Source organism: Athene noctua, chromosome 8, assembly GCF_965140245.1.
Source record: "Athene noctua chromosome 8, bAthNoc1.hap1.1, whole genome shotgun sequence".
Classification (NCBI taxonomy): domain Eukaryota; kingdom Metazoa; phylum Chordata; class Aves; order Strigiformes; family Strigidae; genus Athene; species Athene noctua.
Window position 1 is genome coordinate 16,478,071 of NC_134044.1, and position 27,587 is coordinate 16,505,657.

Consider the following 27,587-nt stretch of genomic DNA (forward strand, 5'->3'; position numbering starts at 1 on the left):
CCTTCCCTTGGACTCCTGCCACTAATGAAGCCACAACTGAAGCACATCACTGCAAGGACAGGGGTTTCTCAGGCAAGTTTCATGCCCTGATCCCATTGAGGAAGGCAATGACAGAGTGGTGGATGGGATGGGATGGGATGGGATGGGATGGGATGGGATGGGATGGGATGGGATGGGAACAACAGCTTTGAGATGAGCCCATCTTGAACAAGCCCCAGGTCTTGCTCTGGCATGTGGGACAGTCACTGACCTGTCTGCAGAGAGGTCTCTCTTCATAGGTGGGAACAGGTTCAGTTGCCCTGTGCTACCACTCCTTTTCAGGCTTCATTTTGGGGAGATGATTTTTGCAGAAAGGTGTAGGCAGCAGAATCAACCCTAGACAGTGTACCTTCCTGCTGTTCCCAAGAAACAAAGCCTATTCAGCCATACATGAGGCTTCTTGAAGAGAAATTTTCATTCCTGGACAGCCACATTTGCCTTCAGTGAAGCAAAGCTTTCTTCTGTTTCCCTGCCTCCACCTGGTATAGGCAACAAGTCACTGAGGAGAAATAAAACCTTCTGTTAAGTAGAAATCCTCTCTTAAAAAGGAAAAAATATGTATGAACATATAAAATCTGAGTAGAATTTTTCATGGGCTCCATCTGGTTTTGTTTTCTCGGTGCTGCTTGCGGCCTGGTTTTTGCAGCAGTGGTTTCATTCTGTAATCTGCGTAACTGCTTACCTGCCACTGGCTTTAAGACACAGACAAGCCAACTTCTCCCCAGGCTAGAGCTGTTTTTAAAGACACCGGGTAGGCTAATGAATACTCCTTGTGATGAGTTGCAAATTTTGTTTTAATTGAATCTTTGAAGCAAAAAAAGGGGGTGAGGGGCCCATTAAATAAATTATTTTAATATAGCAATCAGATGATGCAGGCTCTTCTGTGTTTATTAAAAGGCCTAGTCAGCTCAGAGCTCAGCTGTGTGAGAAAAGCCCAGAAAGCCAGCCAGTTTTCGTACTCCACTGCTGTTTTAGGGCCAGATCTCTCTCCCTGAACTGCATATTTTTAAGTGGCCATGTGAATTCTTATTAGGATTCCAAACATAGATATAAACCCATACTTTGTAAACAGAATTACCCAGCACATAAAATGAGCAAAATACTGTAAGGTCTTTTCTTTTCTTTATCAGGTTACGCAGGCATGTTTTTTTTAAAAAAAAGTCCACCCACGCAGAGAGACTGGGGAATGCCAAAGCTGCATGAATTTTAATTATGCTAGACATGCAACAAGGGGCTATCTTGTAAAGAATAAAGTTAATAAAACATGGATATGGGCTTAATTCTGCTTAATAAGCAGCCCTGGCAATGCACATTTTAGATGTAATTTACACAGCGTGGAAATTGGGTACAATTCTTAAGAGGTGTCTGCATGCAGACTTTCAAACTCAACAGTGCCTTCCTATTGGAAGAGATTTGTTGCTATGCTGCTGTAAAATGGTGAATTAGGCCATTCATGATTATTGGCCAGAGATAGGTGTCTTTCTTTTCCCCCTTCAACTACAGCAATACACATATACATTTTAAAGTAGTATTAAATTTAAATCTCTTCCTTAACTTTCATGCATGCATTTTCAGTAGCTATGCAGATAAAACAGCAAAAAACCTGCATGTTTCCTATCTGTAGTTAGCTCTGTGTGTTCAGAATTAATAAAGCAGAGATATACCTAATGACTGAACTTACTGAACATAGCCCGTGGCTTTTGAAGGCTCTGTGAAAAATAAACAGGATATTCTGTTAGCAACCCTGCGGGAATTATTGCACTTCACTAAGGAAAGATGCCAATAACCTCCGTTTTGACCTAGATAGATGGTTCTGTTTAGGAAGGTAAGGGAATGCAATTCTAGATCTCTTCTCTGTTCAAGTCACCAAAGCCCTGAAATTCAGCCAGGCCTTCATTTTAAACCTCAGCACTGAGGACAGAAGAGTTTATTTATCAAGTGAACAAAACCTCAGAAATCACAGCGTCTTGGAGTGTTTATATTGGCCTCCTTCCATAGCGAGTACCTAATGCACAGGCTTTCCTGTATGCTTAGGGTGGGGTGGGGTATTTAATAAGCATTGTGAGGCTGATCTCTAACAGCCACGGGGAGTCTGACCCTCTGCCTGCTCCTGTGTGCAGGACAGGGCCTTTCTCCACAAATTGCAGGAGGAGCATTGGCATATCTCTCCGGCGTGATCAAAACACTGCCTTGCTTGTTCATTTTATGAATCAGTGCAGTTCTCTCCTTCCCTCTCCCTAGTGCGCACTCTGCAGCTTTCCAGACTAGGACTGGAGGCGAGGAGGGAGCCCAGGGGAAAAGAAGCTGGGGAGAAAAATTGCCTTAATAGTTATACAATACAGGGATTATTCTATTAAATATCGATAACTATGTTAAAAAAAAAAAAAAAAGGTACCTTAAGGAAAAATGCCATATTGCCCAGTTCGGTCAAACAATTTGGCTTCTATTGGTGACAGCAAAGAATGCAGCTCCTCAATTCAACAGGGGCTAGTTGGTATTGAAGAGCATAGGCTGCACTACCCTCGAAGAGAAGTAGCTGGTACGGATGAAAATGGGAGGTGTTTTGAGCCTTGTTTACCCAAATGGAAGTTGAAGGAGAAAACTTCCACTGCTAGAGACCAAAGCACATGGAGGCTTTTCTGTTTTCTTGGCAGGCCTCCAAAGGTAACATTTCACCTGCAAGAAGGACAGTGCAGGAGCATGATGAGGTTGGCCTTTAGTTCTTCAGCTCAAGACTGCTCTGGGCTTGCTTGGTGTTTGTAAAAGCATGGGGTCTTCAGAAAATTCTGTGAAGTTGGGGGATCATCCAGGGTGGTGCAGAGCAGATGTACATGCCAGTGATGTCACCAGGAGTTCATGGCACGGTGCTCACGTTCAGAACCAAACCCCCTGGACTCTGGCCATCTATAAATACAGACCTGTGTGTTAGCAAATGCAACATTATATTCAGTTTCACAATCTCTGCTTAAATTTAATTCTATCACTGCGGAAGCAGAGAGTCCTGGGAGAAGCATGTCTTAGAGTTGCAGGAGCTCTCTTTTCAGATCCACACATCACCAGAAAAAAAAGTCTGTGACCAGCTTTATTACTGATTAGGATCATTTTTAAGTGCAGAGCTGCTGTTCCTAGTTTACAGCTACACAAGAAAACAAATTAGTCGCATGTCAAAATAACTGAAACTTATCTAAGGGGGAGGATAAAGCAGCATTCTTTCACCAGAGATTTGAAGACTACAGGCAAAAAAAGTATCTTTATATAGAGATGGCAAACCTCTTTCTTGGGAAGATATCAGATTTGTTCGTATCCTTTGAAGGTGAAGCTTTGGATAATTCACTGGCAGTTCAGACTGATTCTCTGATTGCAAACAGCTTTCTTTAGGCCATGCCTGTACCTTGTACTGCAAGATTCTTTGATGTCAAGTGAAATAATCTGGCAGAGAAAATTAAAATATGAAGCATTTTAGTTACAGGAAAGGGAAGAAAAATCTTTATTGATTGGTACAGTGAAATCTGCTCAGAAAAGTTGGCAGCAGTTAAAAAGAGATCAACAGCCAAATATTTATATCTCCCAAATGGTTTTGAATATCTTCCTCCCCTGTTCTCTCCTGGAGAACCTGATTTCACCTCGGTTTGGCATGCATAGGGATTAAGAGTGAAAATCAGGTAGTAATGCCAGAGTTTAGTTAATTTTTAGGGAGGTAAAGGGGGGGTTAAGTTGCCTTTTTTCCTCAATCCATTAAAATAGTTTAGAGCTGAAGTTCTTGCAAGTAGTAGTTACAAAGATTATTTTGCTGAAGTTGATAATTCTCAGGGGGTGTCACCAACTGGTTTAAAGTGCCCTCCTCAGTGGGGTACATGCTTCACCCCTGCACCTTCAGGAGTGGATGGGTCTCGTCACTGGTACTCGCCAGAGTGTAGCTGGGGTCGGTCTCCTCTTCCCAGCCCAGACCCCCCTCTCCCTCCACCCTGTCGGCTGTCCGCTCCCCCAGGTATCTTGCTCGGCACCTCCTGCACGTACACTCGTTAGCTGTTACTTGAAACCTGGAGAGCACCCAGAGGTGTGTTTCTGCACCTTACATTTTGCTGGGTGCAGTTTTCGTGGCTGGAGGGGGGGGCGGGTTGGGCCGAACAGAGCACCCACCCGCTGGTGCCCCGGGGCTGTGGGGCAATGCCCACCGCCGCGGCCGGATCGCACCCCCCAGACCAGGCACCGACCCCCCCGCCCCGGGGCACCCCTGGGGGGGCTGTCGCCTTCCCTCTGCTTGCACGGAGAAAGCAGGGAAAGCCGCGCAGACTGCTGAGGCTGGGCGCTCGGGCACCCACAGCCGTGGCCGAGTTGGGGGCCGGGGCGGCTGCCGAAGCGGCTCCCTCGGAGGGGACGGGCGGGGCTGCGGCTCCGGGGAAGCCCGTCGGGGGCAGCGGGCCGGCCCGGGGGCTGCCCGGCCGGGGGGGCAGCGCCGCCGCGGAGCTGCAGTTGCCTCGCTCTGCCTGCGTGATTTTTCTCATCCGAACCTCGATCACGTAGGATTGCGTAGAGGAGGGCGAGCGGGAGCAGCTGCAATTCTCCCCGAGCCTGGAGCCCAGCTCCCGGCCGGCACCGACCCGCCCGGCCGCCGCGGGGCTGCGGGGCTCCCCGCCGCCTTGGCAGCAACCCCGCGCGGCGTGGGCGTCCGGGGGGGCTTCCCCGGCCCCTCCCTCCCTTCTCCTCCCCCCGCCTCGCCTCAGCCCACCCCCCCGCTCCCGGCTCCCGGGCCGGGCCGGAGGATGCGGGCGGGCGCGGCTCAGCTCCTCCTCGCCCCGCCGCCGTCGGGCGGCACCGCGGAGCATCCTGAGCCCCGCACGGAGCAACAGCAGTAGCAGCCGCACCCCCCCGCCCTCCTCCTCCTCCCCCTCCTCCCCCTCGCATCGCTCCTCCCGCCGCCGTCCCCGCCGCGGCAGCCGGGCCCGGGGCCGCCCCGGTGCCGAGCGCTCCGCGGCCTCCCACCGGGCCGGACGATGTGGGTTGCTGCCGTCGGGGAGAGCCGCTGCCGGGGCAGAGGCGGCGAGCAGGGCTGGGGGAGCTGCGCCAGCCATGGCGCTGTGAGCCCGGGGCGCCGAGCTGCGGCGATGTGAGCCCGCACCCGCGGCCGGGGCGCTTCTTTTTTTTTTTTTTTTTTTTTTTAAATTTAATTTTATTGTATCGCCTCTTTTTTATTTGTTTGCTGGCCTGGTGCTTTTTCCCGTGGCTGCTTTTTCCTTCCCCTCCCGCCCTCTGAGAGCGGAGTGGGGAGGGGGGGAAAAGAGGAAGAGGAGGAGTGCAAACAGAAATGCAGCGCGGCTCGCCCTGAGCCCGGCCGCGGGAGCGGAGCGGAGCCGCGTCCATGTGCGCGCACTGCTGCGCCGCGCCTCGGAGCCACCGCGCTGGGGCCGGGGCTGGCCGCGGGCCGGGGGGGCTCTGACTCATCCCACGGCCCCTCGCCGGAGGGCGGCCGGCCGGAGGAAGCGCCTGCGCCCGGGCGGAGCGGAGCGGCACCGCGCCGCAGGGACCCGCGGATCCTCCGCGGCCCACCCCCCCACCCCCTTCGGACTCAGCTGCCGCCGGCTGGACCTTTGCAAGCGGGGCAGCCGCCTCCCGGATTTACAAGGCGCGGGGGGCTCTGCCAGCCGGGGCGGGGGGGCGGGGGGGGTGTTTCGCCGACGGCCGCCCGCGCCGGGATTTGCGCTCCCCGGGGACAGACCCATGGGCGGCGGGGTCCGGCGGCCAGCCATGGTTGTTAGCCCGGGCGCCCTGCTCCGCCTGGCCGGCTGAGCCCTCCCCGGCGCCGGGACTCGGGGCTGCAGCGCGTTCAGCGGGGCGTCCCCGTCCCCCGTCCCCGCGGGGCGCGGCGGCGGCTCGGCCCCAGCGCGCCCGGGCGGCGCCCCCCGGAGCAGCGCGGAGCGGCGCGGGGGGCCCATGAGCGGCGATGGCAGCGGCTATCGCCAGCTCGTTGATCCGGCAGAAGCGGCAGGCGAGGGAGTCCAACAGCGACCGGGTGTCCGCCTCCAAGCGCCGCTCCAGCCCCAGCAAGGACGGGCGCTCCCTCTGCGAGAGGCACGTCCTGGGGGTCTTCAGCAAAGTGCGCTTCTGCAGCGGCAGGAAAAGGCCGGTGAGGAGGAGACCGGGTGAGTACGGCGGGCTGGCGCCGTGGGGACCCGCTGCGCCGGGGTGTGGGGCAGCCCCGGACCGTCGGGATGGCTGCCCCGGGGAGGGGGGGCGGCCGGCCCTGGGGCTCTCCCGGCCCCGCCGGGTACCGTCTGGGGACAGGCTTGCTCCGCGCTCAACTTTGGGCTGGGTCCTGGCGGGTCCCCTTTCCCGGGCTGGTGGCACGGGTGGCACCGACCCGCCGCCAGCATCCTCCAGCGCTGCCCGAAGCGTGAGCGAAGCGGCTCCTCCGGCGGGAGAGGCCCCCCCCGGCTTAACATGTGCTAGTTTAACCCAGAATTGTATTTTTCCTCCTCCCTGTAGATATGCTTTTTAAACAGTCTCCTCTTATTTTCTGCATAGTGACAAGGAAATCGATAAACCAAGGATCAATTAGAATTGTGGCTATTTGATAACTAAATCCATCAAGTGCTACTTCACGAGCAGAGTTGCATAGGGAATTTCTAGATGGCAGCTGCACGACTATTACACCTAATATTGAGCTTTCAAGGACCCAGAAATGCTTTTTAGGGTAGTCTTATTTTTCTTTTCTTTCATTATCTTTTTGTGCGTGTGTGTGCTCAGTCTTGGTTCCTTGTGGAAAACTTCAGTGTACGTGTTGCTCGCGTTTCCACGCTGAAGTCCCACCACCCACAGTTTCAGTTCTGAGCAGTGCTTTGTGCTGTCATCTGTCCTTGGTAGGCGTGAGAACTCAGTACCTGGCAAGAGTGGGCCCTCTGTGATTTCTCAGTGGGATTATTATTTACTTCTTCCTTTATTATTTTTTTTTTTTTTACTGCTATAAATCACTGCTAAGGTAAGAAGACAGTGGTTTGAGAAGCTGCTATGAATGTGTACTTTCCTCAAGTGTCGGTTAGTATCGTGGTTAAGGGAGAGTAACACTCGATTTACTTAGCCCTTTGGAATGTACCATCGACCTGTGTAATCCTTATGTGTTTTCCATGTACATTAGCGTCTTGTTTGTTGATTACTCTCTTTATGAAGCCTCCCCATCTGAAGTCTGCCAGTCATGACTCTATGGCAGTGGGTCAGAGCTGCTCTTCTGCTCTGTAGATTGAGGTACGTAACCTGTACTCAGGTGAGGAACAAAAAGAAATAGGGGGAAAGCCTCTCACCGTAGAAGACCACTTACTGTTGTCAACAAAGGGGAAAGAGTATTTACTCTGGATTGCTGTCAGCACCCCTCTGGCTGCGGAGCAGGGACTGTATTTAGCTAGGAAAATGCTTCAAGACTTGCAGTGTGTGGATTAGGCTGTGAAAACCAGACAGAGGATGCAAATTATTTGAAACATAGCATGACTTGAAATACTAAAAGGGAAAAAAGTTGCCCTTTGGGTTTTTTTGGCCTTCTCAAGTTACGGTGAGTGGTAGCTTGCTGGACTATCCTATATACTAGTCAACCTGTGAGCCCAGACTGAAAGATGGCTCTTCCCCAAAAAGTATGGTCATTTTGTGTCAGGAACCACTCTTTGTAGGATCAAGAGTCAGACCTGGGAGTCTCACTGATGAAACCTTTTCCCATTCCTCTTTTCCTCCCCATCTCTATCTGCTATTGAATCAGGTCCCTCAAGGACTAAAAGAGTTGGGAAGTCTAGACTTGTTACCTAGACCTCAGCATGTTTCATCTCATTAAAGTTTTGAGTGACTTGTACAGCGGGGCATAGTTAGTCCTACCACAGTGCTCCCAGCTGCACAGGTCCAATTCTGCTTTCTCTGGACTCACTGAATGCCTATGAAGAATTGATGAATTGTAAGAAATTCCTAATCTTGTATAAACATTCATGCTGAGGAAGGTGTTCAATAACTTACAGAACAGAGTGATTGAAGTAAGACTTTTTCTTGACTTAGAAGAAGGATCAGTGCTACTTGGTGCTGTAAAAATAGATGTGTTAAGTCTTTAGAGCTGTCAGTCAATCACTCATAACCAGTACTGTATTCATTTTATAGAATTAAAGAAGTAGAGGAATAATTTACTTTGAAAAAAAATTCAAGCATCCTTTCCTAGGCTATGGACTGTGTCTGCTTTAGCTCCCTACATTCATCTTTTAAATAGAGGTTTAGTTCACTGGTACATCCCAATCCCAGACTCAGGTGTGCTGCTCAGAAGGCAGCATGCCCCTGGTTTGCTGCTTCTTGGATTGTTTATTCAGTGAGTGTATTGTGCCCAGATAACTTATTCATTGCAGAGTTGCTCTTCGGCATAGAAAATTACATGCAAATGAATTGAAACTGGTTTAAAGAAATGTGTGTACATTGTGCAGTGACCCACAACCCTAGTGATTATATGTGCTTAATGATATGCTGGCTTAGTAGTTTGCAAGTCAGTGAAAGGAACTTGAGAAACATCCATGTTCAAAAGGGGTACAATCCCATTTACAATTAGTACAGTGCTAGGGGAACTACCTTCACCTTTTCAAACACGACCTTGTTTTATATCTATGGGGAGTAACTGTCAAAATATATCACGCTTACAGAGTAATTTTCATCTGTAGTATTTTGCAAACTCTACCAAACAGAGAGGATTCTTCCCATTTTACAGAAGGTGAGACCAAGGCATGGAGCAATTACTTGACACAGAAACCTAGTTCCTGATGCTCGTTCCAGCACACCACACTTTGGTTTCCCCACTGCCAGTGAGCTTATGATGCGGCGATGGTGGAGCTCTAGCAACTTGCACCATTACAGAAACATAACTGTGATGGTGGTTCATGTTCCCTTTGCTCTTTGCTTTTGTGAAAGTAACCATGTCACTTAAGTGTTTTTAATACGTGACTCAAACAGTGCTGTAACTAAAATATTCAGTAAAGATGTGCGTGAGCAGAGTTACTTTGCACTGATTGGCACCTTGTGCTCCACTTCTCAGCCTGTGCAAAGCAAGAGTGAAATACTCCTGCTCTTGTATGGGAAGGGAGAATTCGCACCCGGTAGCAGTTCAGGCTCGCTTGGTGGTGGGCATGAGTAGTCACAGGTTTTGGCAAGCAATAGGGAACTATGCAGGGACATCTTGTATAATCAAAGCTCTCAGTTCCTAGGGAAAACAGAATGCAGAAACATCTCATCTGTTGGTTGCAATAAGCACTATGTGGTAACATGAGCACTTGTTTCGTTTTCCTTTTAGATGGGCAAAGGCAGCCCTCTTGCATGCTCACTCTAGGTTCTTTTATATCTCGTGCATGTGCTTGCCTGTAAGATAAACATCAATTTAAAACAGGCTAAATAAGGATGCAGAGTGCTGTGGACTAAGCTGAAAATTTGGACACATGGGCTTAATCGCATTATCATGAATTAAAACAGGTCATTGGCCGCAGTTGTGAAGGTGCCAAACAAAATAGGTGTATGTTGAACAGCACCTGTACGTTTATATGTGTAAGATTATAGCTAGAAAAGATTAATTGATAGGTTTTGCTCTGACCATAGTAACTTGATAGGGGATTCAGAAGTAACTGCTGTATGGCATGGGTTTTTGGTGCAGGTTCAAGAGGTGGATCTTTCATCGGAGAATGATAGATCCAGGAGTTGAATGCACAAAACTAGACAAAGCAGCGCTCTCCACATGGCTTCTCTGCCAACAAATGGTTGAACCAAGTAGTTTCATCCGCTTTGTGGCAGAATTAAAGCATCCAGGCACATCCCTTCTTAAGATGTTTTGTAGCAGGATGGAAACCCTGGTCTGGTGGGTCCTGCTTGTTTGTGAAAGTTGGGGCCGTTGCTTCACTGACCATCTTCTCAGGCAGAGCTCACCCCGGGGAGTTGTGGTGGAGGTGGCCTTCCATCATGCTATTGCCACTGATCAGCAAAGCTGAGGAGTTTCGGGGCCTTGCATGAAGAGAAGCAGGCTGGAGCATCAGGCACAATATCTGGGGGAGCTGGTGGAATTTTTTTCTGAGTGAAACCCACTGAAAGGGTGTCATTACTTGGAGAAATCATGTTTGAATTCAGGCACCTTCAGGTCAGGCAGTGCCAGGCACTGTGTAGCATCATCTCCATCCCTTCAGGTGTTGCTTCCGTAGATGAATTTCCAGGTCAGAAGGTGGAGCTCACTCTCAAACAGGTTTTTTATCCCGGGAAAAAGAAAAAAAATCTGTATTGTTTTTCTTCCTTTTTTTTTCCCTTGTCTGATATATATTTTGTGCTCCTCTAGGGAAAGGATACTTTTCCTTAAGGAGATCTCAAGGCTTCTTCCAAAGTGAAGGAAATACTCACAAAACAGGATAAAACTCAGTAACTTAAAACATGTTTTTCCTTTGCAGTATTTCTCGTTTTGAATAATAAATGGCAATTTGGAATTTAAAATATACGTATGTAGAATATTTTTTGCATCAGCATAAGCAAAATATCAGAGCAACTTTAGTTGAAGGACATAGAAGGACTTTGTTCATTTGGAGATTCATTTAAAACGTTTGAGAAGTCTGTCATCTCTGCAAGCTGTTAAATTCCCTGAGTTAAATCCTGAAGTCCTTTCTGATTTCATGCAGGGTGAAAATGATGATTGAAGCTCATGGTAAAAAACACCTCTTTAGCTCCTCATTAAATTTGTGGTAGTCCTTGCCTACTTTTATGGAGTGGTTCATCTCAGAACAGGTGTAATATGTGCCTGACTTGTGCAGTTTGGCCCCTCTGTTACCACAGTGTCCTGATACTAGCTATGTTATCTCAGCGCAGAGCTGCTGTCTGCAGTAAGATTCAGGCTGGATCTCAGCACTTTTGCATAGTGTGTGTACGCATGCCTGGGTGTGCGCCCAGCCAAGGGGGGTCCATCACATCTTCTGCCTGCTCCTCTGCAGGAGGTGCTGTACCCCGTCTCTGAGACTGGCTGGAGGGAATGGAAGTGCCTGGAAATTCTGGCATCATCCTGCCAGCGAGAGCTGTTAGAAGTGCTATCTGAGATGACGGCCCGTATGCCAAGTGGCCGGCCAAATGTGAGCCTGGATAACGTCAAGGGGAAGGGGCAAAGCCTTGAGGGCATGTGTCCTCCTTGTTTGGGGCAGTCTGTTGTTGGAGAGGTCCACCGTTGGTGCTGTAAGTTCCTTCTGCACCCAGCGGTGCTGATGAATGCCAAAATAATCAGGACGGGGAAAAGGCTCCCTCCTGCTCATGACAGCTCGGCAGATGGGTTTCATTTTATCAAATTGATCCCCGGGGGTGGTATCACACACGTTCGTGACTTGCAGATGTGGTGACTGTCACGGTGTGTGTCTGTGCTTGGTTACTGGGGGGGGGGTCAGGTAGCAAACCCAAGCTCTCCGGCTCTAAAATCTGGGGAAGAACTGCAGGCTCCCGCCTTACTCCAGAGCACGGAAAACTCAGCTGCCAGCCTGCTTTGCAACACAGCTTGCGGGTGAGCATGTCAGTCAGTAAGCCACTTCGTACTAGTTCTGGACTGGATATAGTTGATGCCAAGAAGATCTGTGGAAGTCATCCAAGCTCCTAGAGGGATGGATATCTTCTCTACCCATTGCCTCAGGGGTAGCTGTGCTTGTGGGAGCAGAGAAAATCGTTAGCCAGCAGAGGAGGTTCACCATTAGAGCAATACAAATGATTGATTCCTCCGTCACCAGCCAAATGGAAAAGTCAAGGCGAAAAGAGGCTCATGAGTGATTATTTTCCCTCCCCATAAAATAAAAGGCCCGTATAAATCAGTTTATCATTGACTGATATATCTGGTTTTGGGGGGAAAAATAAGGTGCAGTGTAATTTGGAGTATTTTTATATGTGTATTTTTCTTTAACTTTCAGGTATACTTCTAAATGAAATGTTGCTTTGAAATAAAACACAAAAGCTTGAGTTCTAAAACTACCAAAACAAAGACAAGATTTTCTTCCTTGCTTTGCTGAATTCAGCATGAATTTAGAATAATTTCAGTAGACCAGATACTGTCTATTTTAACAGATACCTCCTACAAAAAAAATTAACAATTTGAATCGGACAGTGTAGAGAGCAGAGCTGCCACAGAAGCTGAAGAGATTGTAAGAATCTCACTCCTGTGAGACACAAACATGATCACGAGACTCGGTATGTTGAGGAGCAAGTGCAAACTCACTTGAGCTTATCTTCTTTCCTTCTTTCCTCTCCCCAAATGATCACACCGTGAACTGCCAGATAGCATGATGGCCAGGTAGGCATTTGATCCATCCCTCTGGCATTCATTCCATTTGATCCATCCCTCTGAACAGTCATGTGTACATTATTTCTGGGAGTTTCCTACTCCTGCACAGTGGAAGCCAAGCTGTGATTTATTATTATTAAAGCAAGAATTTTAACAAGCAAAACATATGAGAGATTGACATTCCATTCATATTAGCAAGCTTCACGTCTTGGCAGAAGGTGATCAAGAGGTCAGAAGAGAGCAGGTCAGGGAAAGCACCCCCAAAGAGCTAACCTCTGATTACACATACATTTCCACATGCTCTGTGTGCTGTCTTAGCATCAGTGTCATGGCTGCATTATTGTTGTGCCTTAATCGTGGAAGTCTCTTGTGAAGTGACCTGTACCAGAATCACCTACTCTGTACCTGGGCTGTACACTCTGCAGTCTGTCAGGGAATGGTACCTTTATACTCTGTTCTCCTGTTTAATATGTGGTTTGTCTCTATTCCCTAGCTAACATGATATTCTTTATATTAGTATGTTACCCTTTCTGAGCACAAAGCAAACTACTAAATCTATTGTTTTACCTTTGCCCTGTTCTGACATGTAGCTGAATGCTGAAATAACTCTGCCTTTCCAGAGGCTCGTTTTACTTTGCATCTCTGTTAAAAGCTGTAGTAGAGCCATGGACACACGTTGTGCCCTTCACCTATCAAACGCCACTAACAGGGGCTCCTGGAGTAACTTATTTTTAAAGGGGAGTTTGTGCTTTGAGGGGAGTCAGTGTGGACACTGAATTTTTGCAGCGTGATAGAAGGGCTGAAGGGCTACAGCTTCCTGACAGTACTGTCTCTGAAAATAGCAGCTACAACACATTTTTAAAACGGTAAACCAGAAGGCAGCTTTCTAGAGAGCTGTGGAACATGACTCTGGCATTCACTGTTCAGGCAGACCGCTCTGGCTTTTCCAGCCCCCACGCTGGTGCATAGATAAATAACTCTGTGCTTGTTCCAAGCACTGAATTTGGGCTCTCTGAAACCCTGATAGAGCTTACGTGTCTGCTGAGAAAATTGATCTGGATGCATCCTGACACCTGTCAGACACTTCTGCTGTCCCATGCTCATTCCAGGATGTCCTGGCTAAAGGTGACAGAGGGACAAAGCCACAGGCTTGGAGGTAGGGTGGTGGCCTGAGCCCTTCACCCTTTGTGTCCTCTGGGATGAGCTGCTGGCTGGTTCCTGGCATGGTGGGGAAGGCTGGGTCTGTGCAGCACCTCTGGCTATTTCAGCTCTCTGCCCTTTCCCTATGGAGTGGGCTGGGCTGCGAGATGGGGTTAATGCTGGAAACAGCACCATCACTGCTTGGGGCTTCACAGCTCTGTTCCTGCATCTGCTCTGTGGCTTTGGGTTTGTCCCTTTCCCCTGATACTGTGGGGAGATCATGGCACTGCTGTGCCTGGGGTCCCGCTAAGGAGATGCCATACAGGGTTGTGCTGCTTCTGGCAGAGCTCTGAGTTTGGAGGAGTGTCAAGTCTTGTGCAGATCCTGTCTTGGGTTGGAGCGAGGGGGCAACATGAGCTACTCTCTCAGCAGCACGTGTGTCTGTTGTACCTGAAGTTGTATGCAGGAGGAAGGGGGGATTTTGTCCAAGGTACACATCCTTCAGAATCTAACTTGCATCAGTGTCCCCTTCTTCAGTGTTACCGAGTACAAGGATGAATTCTATTTTGGATAGTCCTTGGCACCGTCATGTTCTCAAAGAGAAATGGGACCTGTGGCACTTCTCTGGCCAGAACGTGAGCAGCTGTGGTGAAAGGAGGGGGGCGCTTATGCTGCCGCCTGCCTGTGCTCCCTGTCTTTCTTTCTGAGGCCTTTTCGGTGTGATAGTTCATGTTTGCAGTGCTTGGCTCCGTTGACAGGTGTCAGAAAAGGGGAGATGTGAAATGGCTGGTTGCCTCTAGTGATGGAGGCTGGATTTGAGGGTGAAGATCCAGGGCTAGATACAACTGCTGCGGTGATGGAGAGCACAGAGCTTCTCCCCATTCCACAGCAGCATCCATAGAGCTCTCTCCCTGTGGCACTCCTGTCTCACCTTCCTTCCAGCAGTGTGCTCTGTTAAGGGGATGTGTTACATCCAATACGTGGCTACGTGCTGTGAACTGGCAAAATATCCTCAGAGAGGCAATATAATTCAGTACTTGTTCCTCTTTCTGAGCTGAAAGCTGATTGCTGTCATGACAAAGAAAAAAAAAAACAACCTGACACATTTCTTTCTTGAAATATTTAAGCACTTTAGATTGAAATGAAGGAAGAAAAGAACCAGGTCTTGGGGTTAATAGAATATGCTCACTTAATTGATATTTATCTAAACCAGAATAGTTTATAGTCCCCTCCTCTTGCTGGCTGCACAGTTTCTTTGCTTAGCAGTTGCCACCCATATTGCCCCAACTGCCAAATAAATGTTTCCTTCATTCCCCAAAGCAAAACTGTTTGGAAAAGGTCAAGCAGTATGGGACTACTGCAAGTGAAGCCAGCCTGCAAAAAGCACATCTACATTTTCCAGAAAATTGAAAAGCAGTAGAAACTACCAAAAAGGCGTGGTGGTTTGTGCTTCCAGGGACCAGCTCAGGGTTGGGAAGCACACAGCTGTTGATGACGGATGCTCCCTGGGGACTTGGGAGGCACTGGGCTGCAAGCAGATGCAGGGAGCACACATGGGCAGGCAAGGGGCTTGGGCTGTCCACCTGCTCCCAAGCCGGTCCTTTCCCTGGCACAGCTCCTGTAACTGGATCTGTGGCCGCCTGCACCCTCTGCCTCAGTTATCAATCTGCAGCCGTTTGTGGAGGCATCCTCTGGTGACTAACATCATGCTCTGGGGGGGAATTTCTTTGACGGTGGCTAAAAGGGTTGGCAAAGCATCTGATATAACTACCAATTCTCTTCTGGCTTTTTATAGTTTGGTTTTATGCTCTCCCGTATGGGGTCTGCCTGCTGGCAAACACAGAAAATTGTTATTTAAAAATTTATAAACACTTGTTTTGGCTTTTATTTAATTTCCTTCTGTGCCACTCCTACCTTCTCCTGTTCCTTAAACATTTATTCTACTATTTTTCTTTCAATTTCTTCACAAACACAGCCCTACTTTCCATTAAATAAAACCTGAGTTTTAGAGCTAGAGCCCAATAGCAACTCCTGAATGATTAGAAGCCACCAGGTGAAGTTTGAGAACTCCTTCACCCTGAGCCCCCAGGCCGCAAGCGGCTCCTGGGCAGCTGGAGGAGCAGAAGCTGTGTTCCAAAACCTGTTGGAGAGGCAGGTTTTCTGTTTTCACTCCATCTGCACTGTGTCATCCTCAGCACATGCATCCCTGGGGAGGGAGCTTAGTTTTTACAGCTCTCTCCCGAGACAGCAGTGGGGTGGCTGATGAACCTGCTTGTCTCGCTGGAGTCCTCGGGGCTGCCCGACCTTGGGAATTAAATGTTTGTAGTGAGATACGAACCATAAAACATCCTTCTTTAAAACAGAGCTTTAGATGGAATGAGACAGATTATGGCTTTCTCACACCATGAGTGTTTTCATTAGGTTGAAGTAAACCTCTGGCTGAGATGGAAAATTAACATCATTCTGCAAGTAAAAAAAAGTGTATTTTCACAAAACAAAAGGAGTGAAGAAAGAACTTTGAATCACATGGTGGGTTTTGGCCATTTTTAGTATGATCTTGCTCTGTGAAGTGTAATGTTGTTTCAAACCAGAGCGGCACAAGCAGCACATTTTCTTTATGCATTTGGGTGTTGTGTAGGATTTGTTGAAATTTAGTAAGATCATCATTTTGGGTCAAAAGATGCTTGCAAGCTGCTACAGGAACACTCAAGCTGCATTAGTGCAGTGAGCACAAAAATTGTTACAGTACAACCAGTCTGATTCAAGCTTTAATTTTTTCACATCACAGACTCATTATCTGTTAAATAAAGAAGTCTCACACCTCTCATCCTTTTGGAACGTGGGGCAGGAGTGCATGAAGAATACTGTAGCAAAAGAGGACATTATTCCCTAGTGTTATAATACATACTTGAAGAGTGACACTGGGCCCCAGATTTTATCCTGAGTTGCCATCCAGTGATTACCCAGAGCTATTCTGTGAGCTGATGTTGGTAGGACCAGATACCCTCCCCAACACCAATAGCATCCTAAGTGATTCATTTCTGCTCAGTGCTTGTTGATAGCATGTTCTGTCCATTTGCTATTTTAATGAATTTACTTTCCTAGGCATGCAGAGCAGGGTGGAAGATTGATGTAGTCGTTTTTGTAGACCGTTTTGTTTGTGTGAGGGACTTCTCGGCATTTCTGCAGTATTGCAGGCCTTGTTGGATTGATGGGGGAAGCAGAGAGATTTAGCATCTGAGAATAGCACAAATCACAGCGCCGTGGCAGGCGTGAACAGCAGGGATGGAGTCTGCTCTGCTTGTGTGAGGACTATTAGTGATCTGGTGCCTTGTGTGGCGCGCTTCAAGGTGAGGGGAGCTGGGGACTTTGTCATGCAGCCCTTCAAAAACTCGGGGTGCGATAATGTCACCAAGTCGTGGTCACCTGGCAGCAAGGCTGAAGGGACCCCCAAGGTAGGCTAGTCCAAGCGCAGCCCTGCGCTCACACCAGACGTACATTCCCCAGACAGATGTTTTTTAACCTGTGTTTTACATCCTCGCATGGAACAAATTCTAGATAGAAAGAATTTCCTAATATCCAAACCAAATCTTTGTAGGAAACCAGAAAGAAATCTGCTTAATTGACAGTGAAGAAGTTTTGTGTTGCACACTGGAGTCAACAAAACAAACCAGCCTTTCTAACTGTGCAAGCGGCAAAGCACTGCTGCAGGATTGCCCAGGATTTCTGACCCGTCAAACAAATCCTTAGGACGTGTCTGGGTGACACGACCTTGTAGGAAACTCTCTCCTCCTCCATCCCTGTTTGTAGGGTGAGAGGTGCTGCAAGCATGGGGAGAGGGCAGAGCTGTTGTTCTGTTTCTCCCTCCTGCCAGCTCCAGGCAGCAAAGCCCAGCGAGCAGCATCCCCAGGAATCATCCTCCGAGCCTGCCTTTTCACCTCCCTTGGGGACAGCATAGCTGTGGCCTCTTCTTTGCTGGTATGAGCTTTGGGCTCAATCATCCCTCAACACAAAAGTTCTACAGGGTGGGGATACGCATTTGCTCAATTTTCATGTAGCACTTGAGCTCTCATTGCTGGCGTGTATAAGGTCTGGAACTTACTCTTGATGTTTCCCCTCTGCGGGTGCCCGCTCAGGAGCTGGCACAGCCCATGGGGGCCAGGGAGAAGTCCCCATGAAGGGGCACACGCTTGGCTGGTTCATGGAGTCGTGTTTGCACCCAAATGAAATGCGCTCTGTGATTGTAGGCTCACACATAATATTTATGCTATCCTCTGTTTCGCTCTGGGTGAATGTGCTGTAATTTTGGCTAATTATACAATATGTCAGGAATAATTACAGGGTGTTCCTCAAAATAAATAATATATCTTGTATGCTCTGCTATCCATACTTATGAGTATGCTTTAACCTTCAGTAGCCAAGGCATTGACTGTGCTGGAAAATGACAGCTTGGGAGCTGTAGCTACAACTTTTTTCCCATTAAACTTACCTCTTTTTTTTTTTTTTTTTTTTTTAATTCCCTTACCTGAAAAAGCTCATCCTGTGTAAGTTCTGGAACAGCCCTACATCTCTCCTATATGTTTTCCATTCCTGGCAGGCTTTGGTTTTCTCCTCATTGGAGCTCAAGTCAATACAGGTGCTCTTTAAAGGGAAATGTTTTGAAGTTTTGACTGCTGGTAAAACATACTGGATCAACAGAGCAACAAAAACTCTGTCCTGGGGGAGGCAAAGACAAATCCAGGAGTGTAGCTATATGAAGAATTGCTTTTTTTAGTTCTCTGGTCAAATAAAAGAAGTTTTGGAGGAGGAGGGGATTCAGATCCAAGGCAATATTTCATTCTACTTAAAATGAAACCTTGGCTTTCATCTCCAACTCTTTTAACATTTTTTTTCATTAAATTTCCAAACAAAACATTGTCTCAAAAGAAAAAAATCAAAACTTGTACTCTTTTCAGATCTTTTTTTTTCTTTCCCTGTTAATAAGATGGAGTTTGTGTATAGCTTCAGCTTGTTTTACTCTGAATTTTTTAGCAAAATATTCAGCTAGACAGTTTCACCCAGAGGTAGTCAGCAATCCTGTGCCAAAATAACTGGTGGTAGTTAGGCCATCAGTCTTCTTCCACTTGCCACCCCATTGTTTTCACCTGTGTTGGTCTTTGGGGACCTCTTTTGGCCCTGTAGTTCTTGAGATGGCTGTCTTGTCCTTAGCTTGTGTGCAGAGTGGGTAGCTCATGTGTCATGTACATTAGTTTGGCATTTGCATTCTAGGGAAACTCATCCAAGACTTCTGATCTCTTTATCCTTCCTTGAGCTTTGGACCTCAGGTGGCTGTCACATGGGATCTGTGGCTTGGAGAGTGGGTGAGCTGCAGGGTGACTTTTCTAAGTCCTAACATCAATAGGCTCCTAGGAGAAGGATAGTCTGGGAGAGACATGTAGCAGTGGTCCCATGTTGCGCCTCCCATTTTCAGTGCTTTCTATGATTCCTTTCTCTGCCCCTTACCTTGGACTTGTATTAACATCTGTGTAAAGCTGATTCCCTGGATATGGGAGGGCCTGCATAAATACCAGTGCTGTGCAACCACATCCTTTGCACCTACTCTACAAGGGAGATGTAAGACTTCCCTGGAGGGACTCATCTTTGTAAAAGCAAAGCAGGCATAGTGCAGAGCTTTGCACATGTCTGCTCCTTGGTAGAAGGCTGCAGGCAGGCAGCTGTGCTCAGTGCTGGAGGACTAATTACTATTCCTCCTTGCAGGCATCAGCACAGGAAAGGAAATCACTTCTCTGGATGCTCTTTTTGCCTGCAAGGTGCCATTCTGCTCTTGTGACTCACTGACAGTGACAGGAGGCGATTGCTTTCATGGGTGCTGTCATTGGCTTGAGCCCATCATCCCTGTGAGTTAGGAAAATGTCATTTTCGGAAGCTTGTCCTTCAAACACAGAGGCCATCCCTGTCAGCACAGCCTGTTATTTCGTGTAATGCATCCTGGAAACACCAGTTGTCTCTCTGTAGTCATTAGCCCTGGGTGGAGATTCACACTTGAGTCGAGTAAATACTCAAGTGTGCCATGCAGCCCTATTGTCCCAGAGTAATTTTCTGCTCAAAATAAATTCCCTGTAATTGGAGGGTGAAAGTAACCCTATAATCATGTTGAACTGGAGCTGAGCATGGCTTTCATTCTGCATCATCGGGAAAGGAGCTAGGATCAACTGTTTGGTGCCCCCAGCATCACAGACCTCGGGAATAAATCTTAGCATCAGTCAGTCAGTCTGTTTACATCTTTCCATCCTACTCACAGGCTGGGTGATGTGCCTGTGTGTTAAGCTGAATGGCTGTATCTGAACTGAAGGAGTTTGTGGCAGCTTTGCAAGGTGGGGCTGGATGTCCGACTTTACCATGGAGCCCCTCCTAAGGCTTGGGCAGCCACTGTTGCCCCTGAGGAGGCATCAAAATGCCCACTGGTGCTGCTCACCTCCCTCGGCTCTGCAGTTCATGTGCCCTCTCCCTGCCTGTTATTCCGGACTACAGGCTGCATTGCCCAGTCCACCTGCTTGTAGGCTTCCTCGAGGCAGAGTGTGTCCTTCTGCTCGAACAATTTTGCTGAGGTTAGCCACAGAAACTGTAGAAAATATTTGTAGGGCTGGGAAATGTCCTCCTTGCCTCCGCCTGTGTGCTTTTCTGCACTCAGTGATTCCCATGGGAGCTGAAAGTGCTCAGCACTTTGCAGTAGGATTTCCTATCTCCGCACCTGAGTGACACAGTTGGAGTGTCCTCCAGGATCCCCGCGTCTGGCTCAGGAGGCTTTGACCTGCTTCGTGCATGGCTCACTGCAGGTGCAGCACAGACACCCATGCGCAGCGTCTGCTAAAGGCTCACGCTCTGCTGTGGTCACAGCTTGGAAGAGGTGGGCAAGGTGTTTGGCCAGGGAAAACACACCCTTGGTCTTCAAGGGCAGCAGCTCCTGGTGCAGCTGGACATGCTGTTATTCCTGAGCTTTCAGTTTGGGTGGATTCAGTGTGAATCGTTGTAGTGAGTTGAGCTATAAGCTTATGCCGACAGTGATGCATTTAACTGGAGACAACCACTTCATCTTACCTCCAAACACCCTGGAAAACTTAGCAGCTCCTGACTGAGAAAAGAACCCAACATTTCTCTCCCTCAGCTTTTCATCTTTTCTTTCTCCCTGAGTCCTGCCCTGATTCTTGTCACCATAATAATCTGCATGGAGCTCACTGATGCATTTTTGTGCTGAGTTAATACAAGTCTTCATTAATAGTGTACTTCTAAAGGAGGGATTTCAGTGCCCTTCTCTGTCTGCAAGTGTTTGCAGTATTTGGTTTATCGAGTATTCTGGAAACCATATTTTTCAGGGGAGGGGAACATCAGTTTCTGTGGTGGCACTTTAAACATGGAGTTAATCTAAGTAAATTAGGAGCAGTTTATGCTCTGACTTGAATTCTGGTTTTGGTGTGTTAAGGATTTGAGTGCTGGTTGGGTGAGTCATAAATCAACCTCCCATTATGACAGCTGCAGCCTGAATGGGGAAAAATAAGAATAATGGAACGTGTAAATTCCAGGCTAAAATGTTTAATTGCAATAAACAAATGTTTAAAGAACATTTAGGTGAAATATGCTCCTGAGATGTATTATAGTTCCTGTGTTTGCAGTCACATCCTCAGCAAAACTGTTGCACCGGCACAGAATCGAGTCAGCAGTGTGCCCAGCCATGGTTCAGATCAGGGCTGGAGATGCTTTCTCCCTTTGCCAGGTCAATGTCCTTAGCAGGTACCAGAGGGACTGTTTTGGGAGCCTTCTGCTGGCTTCTCTGACAGCCTTGCTATGCTAAGACCAGGCAGAGGCACTGAGTCAGGAGTGTGACCTACTGCAGAAAAAGAGAGCAAACAAACGGGCAAGCCTCCTGTCAAAATCACACAGTAGGTACCTTTCTTCTACCTTGTTGCAGGTTGCTGAATATAAAATGGCTGTCTGAGCCAGCACAGTCCTTTGTTGTTTGACAGCTACTTGTGTGGAGAACAGTAAGTAACCCCTAGAGCTTCAGAGTTTATGCCATAACCAACACAGAGTACTGCTGGCACCCAGCACAGTAACTTCTGGAGTGGATTTAAAAACAGTTCTGCACCAGCAACTTCAAGTGGAGGCCTGCCTGCCAGCTAGAGCATCACTATGAGTTGCAAGAACCCTTGGAGCCAGTGGCTCAAATCCCTGAAAGGTCACTAAGCCCTTCGTCTTTTTGGGAGATCATTGAAAAGCAGCCCCTGTGAAAACCCTACCATCGACTCGGAGAGTTCAGATTAAGCTGATTTTTGTGAGTGGGGTCTTGTTGAGTCACTTTAGATTTCCTAGCCCAAGGGCAAAGTGGGGTCTGGCTTGCTGCAGCCTAGTTCACCATACTGCTATAATAAGAGGTGTTCTGTGAATTGCAAGAAATGAGGCCATGGCAGACTGCCTTCCATGATGGAGTCTCAGCTGGAAATCAGTGTTGTGCCCTATTCCTTGCTCCTCCAGAGCTCAGGGTTAGGATTTAATTGGAATACCCTACAGTGTTTGATATATCGGAGTGTAGAGTTCCTCACCCAGGTGTTTACACTGCTGCACGTGGCCAGGCTATGTTTCTGCTGTTGCTTTGCTGTTGGGAATAAGCAAGAGTTAGTGCCCTCAGTGGGTCTTTGCTAAATGCATCATTGGTGCAGAACCTCATTGCTCCATTCTGCTTGTGTGTTCTTCATTTTCAGTTAATGGGGTGAGTTCCTTTTTCACCTTTAATAGCAGAACTAAAAGAAAAGGTCATTAAAGAGCCAGTGATATTTACAATAAGAAGCATTTCTGCCAGCGTCCCTGCCAGAACTCTTGCTCTTTTCCTCATAGCACACAGCAAATACCTTCAGCAATGCCTGTGGTTTGAGGGTGAGGGATATGCCAACCGTATCCTGGGCTGCATCAAGAGCAGTGTGGCCAGCAGGTCAAGGGAGGGGATTCTTCCCTTCTACTCTGCTCTCATGAAACCCCCCCTGCAGTGCTGTGTCCAGCTCTGGGACCCCCAACATCAGAAGGACATGGACCTGCTCAAGCAGGTCCAGAGGAGTCCACAGAGATGATCAGGAGCTGGAGCAGCTCCCTTATGAGGACAGGCTGAGAGAGTTGGGGATGTTCAGCCTAGAGAAGGGAAGGCTCTCGGGAGACCTTATAGTGGCCTCCCAGTACTTAAAGGGAAAACAGGAAAGCTGGGGAGGGACTCTTGATCAGAGAGTATAGTGATAGGGCAAGGGGTAATGGTTTTAAACTGCAAAAGGGTGGATTTAGATTAGATATAAGTAAGGAATTGTTCACTGCGAGGGTGGTAAGGCCCTGGCACAGGTTGCCCAGAGAAGCTGTGGCTGCCCCCTCCCTGGCAGGGTTCAAGGCCAGGTTGGACGGGGCTTTGGGCAACCTGGGCTAGTGGAAGGTGTCCCTGCCCGTGGCAGGGGGCTGGAACTGGATGATGTCTAAGGTCCCTTCCAACCCAAACCATTCTGTGATGACTCTGTGGAGTATCTGATTGGGACGTGATCCTCTGGCCAGCATGTCCCTGGACATTAAAGTATGTGTGAACACCCTGCAACTCTCATGTCCTTGGCAAGCCCTAGGAGAGTGTATAGCTGTACAATAAGGCAGAACACCCAACAGCTGGTGGTGAACTGAGATGACTTTAAGACTCAGCAGTAGGACAGCTGAAATAAATCATGTCAGCATCACTTTACCATTTAAGTTCTAGAGACAAGGAGATTAGCAATCAGATCATGATTTAGTTAGCCTCAGATGTGTCAAAGGGTTCATAAAGTTAAAAGCAGGCAGAGTTGGGGAGTTTGGCCTGTGGAAAGGGAATCAAGCAGGATGCTCTTCACAGGATGCATAGTGAGTTGGTCACTGGGTAGCTGCTGTAAGAAGAGTGATCAGCTGAGAACTGCACTTTCACCCAAGGGAAGACTCTCAGCCTGGAAGATGTTGCAGACCAGGAAGAGAGCCATGGCTTAGATTTTGCTCCCTGTTAATCTTACTGGTCTGTTCCACACTGTGACTGTGCCTGTTGGGGCTGCTTCCTGGGCATGATCTTCTGCATCCTGTGGGAACAGATTTGAAGGATTTGAGATCACTGCATCTGTGTAAGGAGAGGGTCTGTCTGAGCTTTCTCCATTTTCCCTCAGCCCTGAACAGCTGTGTGTGAGCAACCAGAAAAGGATCTTGAAAGTAAGCATCCTAAAATATAACAGTATTGCTTATAAAACACGGGCAATCCCTTTGCATATCTCATGGGAATCGTAATAGCACGGGGGCTGCGCTGGGAATACATACTGCATGGAAATCTCTTGTGTTTAGTCAGTACTTTGGGATCAAGGCAGTGATAAGTTTACTTAAATCCACTCTCATGTACTTGACTTTGTGTTTAGGGAGATGCTAAGTTGGTGCTGAAGTCTCATCCACATTAGCTCAGTTGCATATCTGCAGGGAAAGCCTCTCCTACAGAAAAATATAAGTGTACAGAGGAGCGTAAGTGGGAGGAATATTATTCCAAGTATGTTATGCAGTATTGCTCCTATAAGAGCAAGAGGCTCTGGGTCCTCCTTGCTACACAAGGGTGAGGTTAGAGAGTAGGTTTGAGTTTGATTCCTGGTAAATTCTGTGAATGATAAAAAAAAATGTTCATGGTAGGGTTTGTGCTTATCTGTGCTTAATTTTTTTTTTATGGTTTGTTTTTTTCTCTTATTGATTATAGCCTGGAGCAGTATCACTGAGGGAACTTTAGACAAAAGTAGCAAGATTGTGGGGTTTTATTTCAAACTTTTTCCTTCCAGTGCTCCAATAAGCACTGGAAATAGTGCCTGCTGAGAAGGGTTCTTTTTTTTTTTTTTTTAAATTGCAAAACTGTGAAAAGTTCTAAGACTATTTCACTGGTTTTCTGCCTTGTGTTCTGGTTTATCAGGGTGTCTCACCATCCTTAATTGACAGGGACACCTACCTGGTTTTGATATTTTTCTACAAACTGAGGTTTTCAGCATGATTGCTGCAGCATCAGAGATATCATAGCAATACTGCAAGACTGTGATAAAATTGCTCTGTAGATGGAAAAGAGTGAAGTTAAAATACGATAGGACAAAAGTAAGGAGTCTTAAGTCTTGTGTAGAGTTTTGCCTCTGGGCTAGCAGGAAAAATCCTGTTCTGTGATTATACAGTTCTCTCTTCAGGTAACAACTCTGTAGTGAGCTTTGGGAGAAAGCTAGGTAAATCCTTGTTCCTTGTTAAAAGCTGCCTTCACCTAAAACTTTGTCTGTAGGCCTCCCAGCCACACTGCTTGCTGTATAAGTAATAAATCCCAGTATCCTACTTTATGCCCAGACATGAGACAGGAGGTTCCCTGGTAGGAAGCAGCTACTCTGCCAGCTGTCATCACCTACCTAGCTGTTTGTGTTTGAGCTGGTTGCTTTGCAATCAATAGAGAGATTCAGGTGGTTTCAGGACCGTATGGACCTGGCCTGCCTTGCCTGTTGATTTCTGGGATGCAAAGGGAGTCCAGTTCAGGTGCGGAGATGGTTGAGTAGGTGAGACAAATCACCCATTGCCCAGGCAGCTCCCTAACTCTCCTGGGCTGTGCTCTGTGTTAGAGGGGAGAACTCAGTGCTGGCTGTGCATGTCTTTATATTGCTTTTGTATTTAGTTCAGGTAGGTACCCAAAGGTGCAGCTGATCACCAGCTCTTCTGTCTTGTAGAAAGAGACCGCAGGCAATGCTGAAACCAGGGAAGGAGAGATCTGTACGTCTCCAAAGTTCTTTCTGATGCTTTGGTGGCTGGAAAAGGTACTCTTTTTCTGGTGCTGCAGGGCATCCTAAGTGAGTCTGCGGAGCAGGGATGCTCCTGCAGAAGAGCATCTGTGTGGCAAGGAGACAGAAATGCTGCTGCTGTCAGACTGTGTTAGGGCCAGGAGGAATGTGGTGGGTTTATGTCTGGCTAAGAGCTCTCAACTTCGCTCATTTTGAGTTTTACTTCGAGTTTGGGCATGAGCCTCAAACTTCAGCAAAACCAGGTCAGGAAAAAAAAACCACATGTCAGATAAGATTTCTCCTCCAACCTGTCTCTAGGCAGGCATTGACTTGGAAAAGCCTGGGATTATGAAGAGGACAGTTGTTAAAGCATGAATCAGACCTGACCGTGTGTGTATGTCAGATCAGTTACAAAAAAGGACCCTGGGGTTTTAACCTGTGTTTTACTATGGTGACACTTGGCCTTCTGGTGCAACAGTGTTTGCATCTATAGCAGAGATGCAGGGGGACCTCAGGGGATCTTGTGTGCTGCTGATAAACTCTGAAAATGACATGAAACTGCTAATGGTGAGCAGTTTGGGCTCTGTATTTTACTTGGTAGGCTATTCAGTAAAAGTGGGAGATGTTTTCATGTTGTTTCAAAATTACTTACGTGATTGAGGTATAGTTTGCACCCCAAAGAAGAAGAAAAGGGCCTTCCTTCCATCCTGTGGCTAAATCATCTTCCTAAGAAAGGTGAAAAGGTCAGGGCTGTTTTCTATCTACACTTCTCATCCTTGAGGGGCTTTAAGACAAGATCTCCCCACTTTTCCCATCACACAGCCTCAGGATGCAGAAGCATCCTCTAAATCGCTCCTGCTTGGAGCTCTTCCATTTTGTGCAAAGTACCGAAACATTAAAATCAACCAGAGAGTGAAAATGATGCTAAGACTAATTCAGGGTCTCAAACATAGGTCTCTTATATCAGAGAGTGCCTATTAGTGCCTTTGCTATTCTAGTATTAGATAAAAGGGAGGAGGGGACAGACTCGAGGAGGGTGGTGCAGTCATCTATGCCTGAGAATACAGCTTTTCATTTTCTCTAGCTTTGATATACTTGTTAGAAAAGCAAGTTAAACCATGCTTCCGCATTCAACAAAATAGTTCATTTTGATAAGAAGAAAGCAAAACTCCTGGCTCAAGCTAAGTCTTAATTTGACATATATTGGCTTGACTGACCTTAGCTCAGAGTAGATGGCCAGTACAATGGTACTTATTTACTGTCCCAGAGTCGAGTCTGGCTGGGAGAAAGCCTGCCTGCAGTCTACAGTGCTCTCATGGCTATGAAGTCACTCTTCTTAGAGCAGCATAGAAACCATCTAATACTCAATTATTCAGTGGCTTTTGTAGCTACAGAATAGTACCTGACTCTGCCTGGCTGGTGGAGAGGTTGCTGAAGCTGAAATCCTTTGCACCTGCAGCCTGTCTGCATGCAGGGTCCCCGCTTACCCGGGGGGGGGGGGGGGGGTTGCCTGTGCAGAAGTGCAGGCTGAGTGCCATCCTCAAATGGAATTTATACAGTGCAGTGCAAAATCGTTAGAGACGGGGGCTCCTAATGGAAACACTTAACACACAACGTGACCGGAGTTACATAACGACTATGGCTTATTAAACAGCCTCACTAGAGGCATGAAAGACGTGAGGCTGATGAGATTTTTGGTATGCTACGCTGGATTTTTTCCTGTCTGTTGAGCCAGCAATAACTAGGTTTTATTTATTTACTTTTGGTGGGTGGTCACATAAAACTACAAAGTCCTGTAACACAAGGAAGATGTATGCCATCCAGCTAGTGTGTCTGTTCACATGTAACTAGCTAGCTTGCTTTCCAGAAGCAATAACTGTGACAAATTCTAAGACTTGCATGATTAAAATTGGATTTATTTTTGACCACTTAATTCGTGTTTGATCAGTTGGATGGCAAGAAGACAGGCAGTAATGCTGCAGACCTCTGTCATGTGAGGTTGAAATTGTTTCTGCTTTTTTCATGTTTTCCTTCTTCAGCATGGGTACAAAATGTTGCAGAGGCAGTAGGGAAGCCCTTAGACAGTCTGTGGCTGGCTCATGATGTACAGGGGCTGGGAAGGGACCCTGCTAGAGGCAGTGATTCTCATCTACCAGAGTGTATGGCATGTGTTTTGGGAGGGAGGAACATGCGGGATTTTAAAACAGAGGCGTTTTAAGGTGCCTATAAATGCTTCAGAGGTCATTTTTGGAGGTGTCTTGCATCTGTTACTTTCAGGATTTTGCTCCCCAAGTCCCACACAGTTG

The 27,587-nt window shown here is 47.5% G+C and overlaps 1 protein-coding gene across 3 annotated transcripts in view; it reads left to right on the forward strand.

The window, feature by feature from the left end:
* FGF12 (fibroblast growth factor 12) overlaps positions 1-27,587 on the forward strand; it is a 232,700-nt gene that overhangs the window by 124,407 nt on the left and 80,706 nt on the right. Inside the window, exon 1 of one of the 3 annotated variants that reach the window (XM_074912218.1) lies at positions 4,924-6,179. The exons of the other annotated variants lie outside the window; for them this stretch is intronic. Coding sequence (XP_074768319.1) covers positions 5,981-6,179 — 199 coding nt within the window. The 5' untranslated portion in view covers positions 4,924-5,980. Of the gene's footprint in view, positions 1-4,923; positions 6,180-27,587 lie in introns of those variants that run through there. 3 annotated transcript variants of the gene reach the window in all.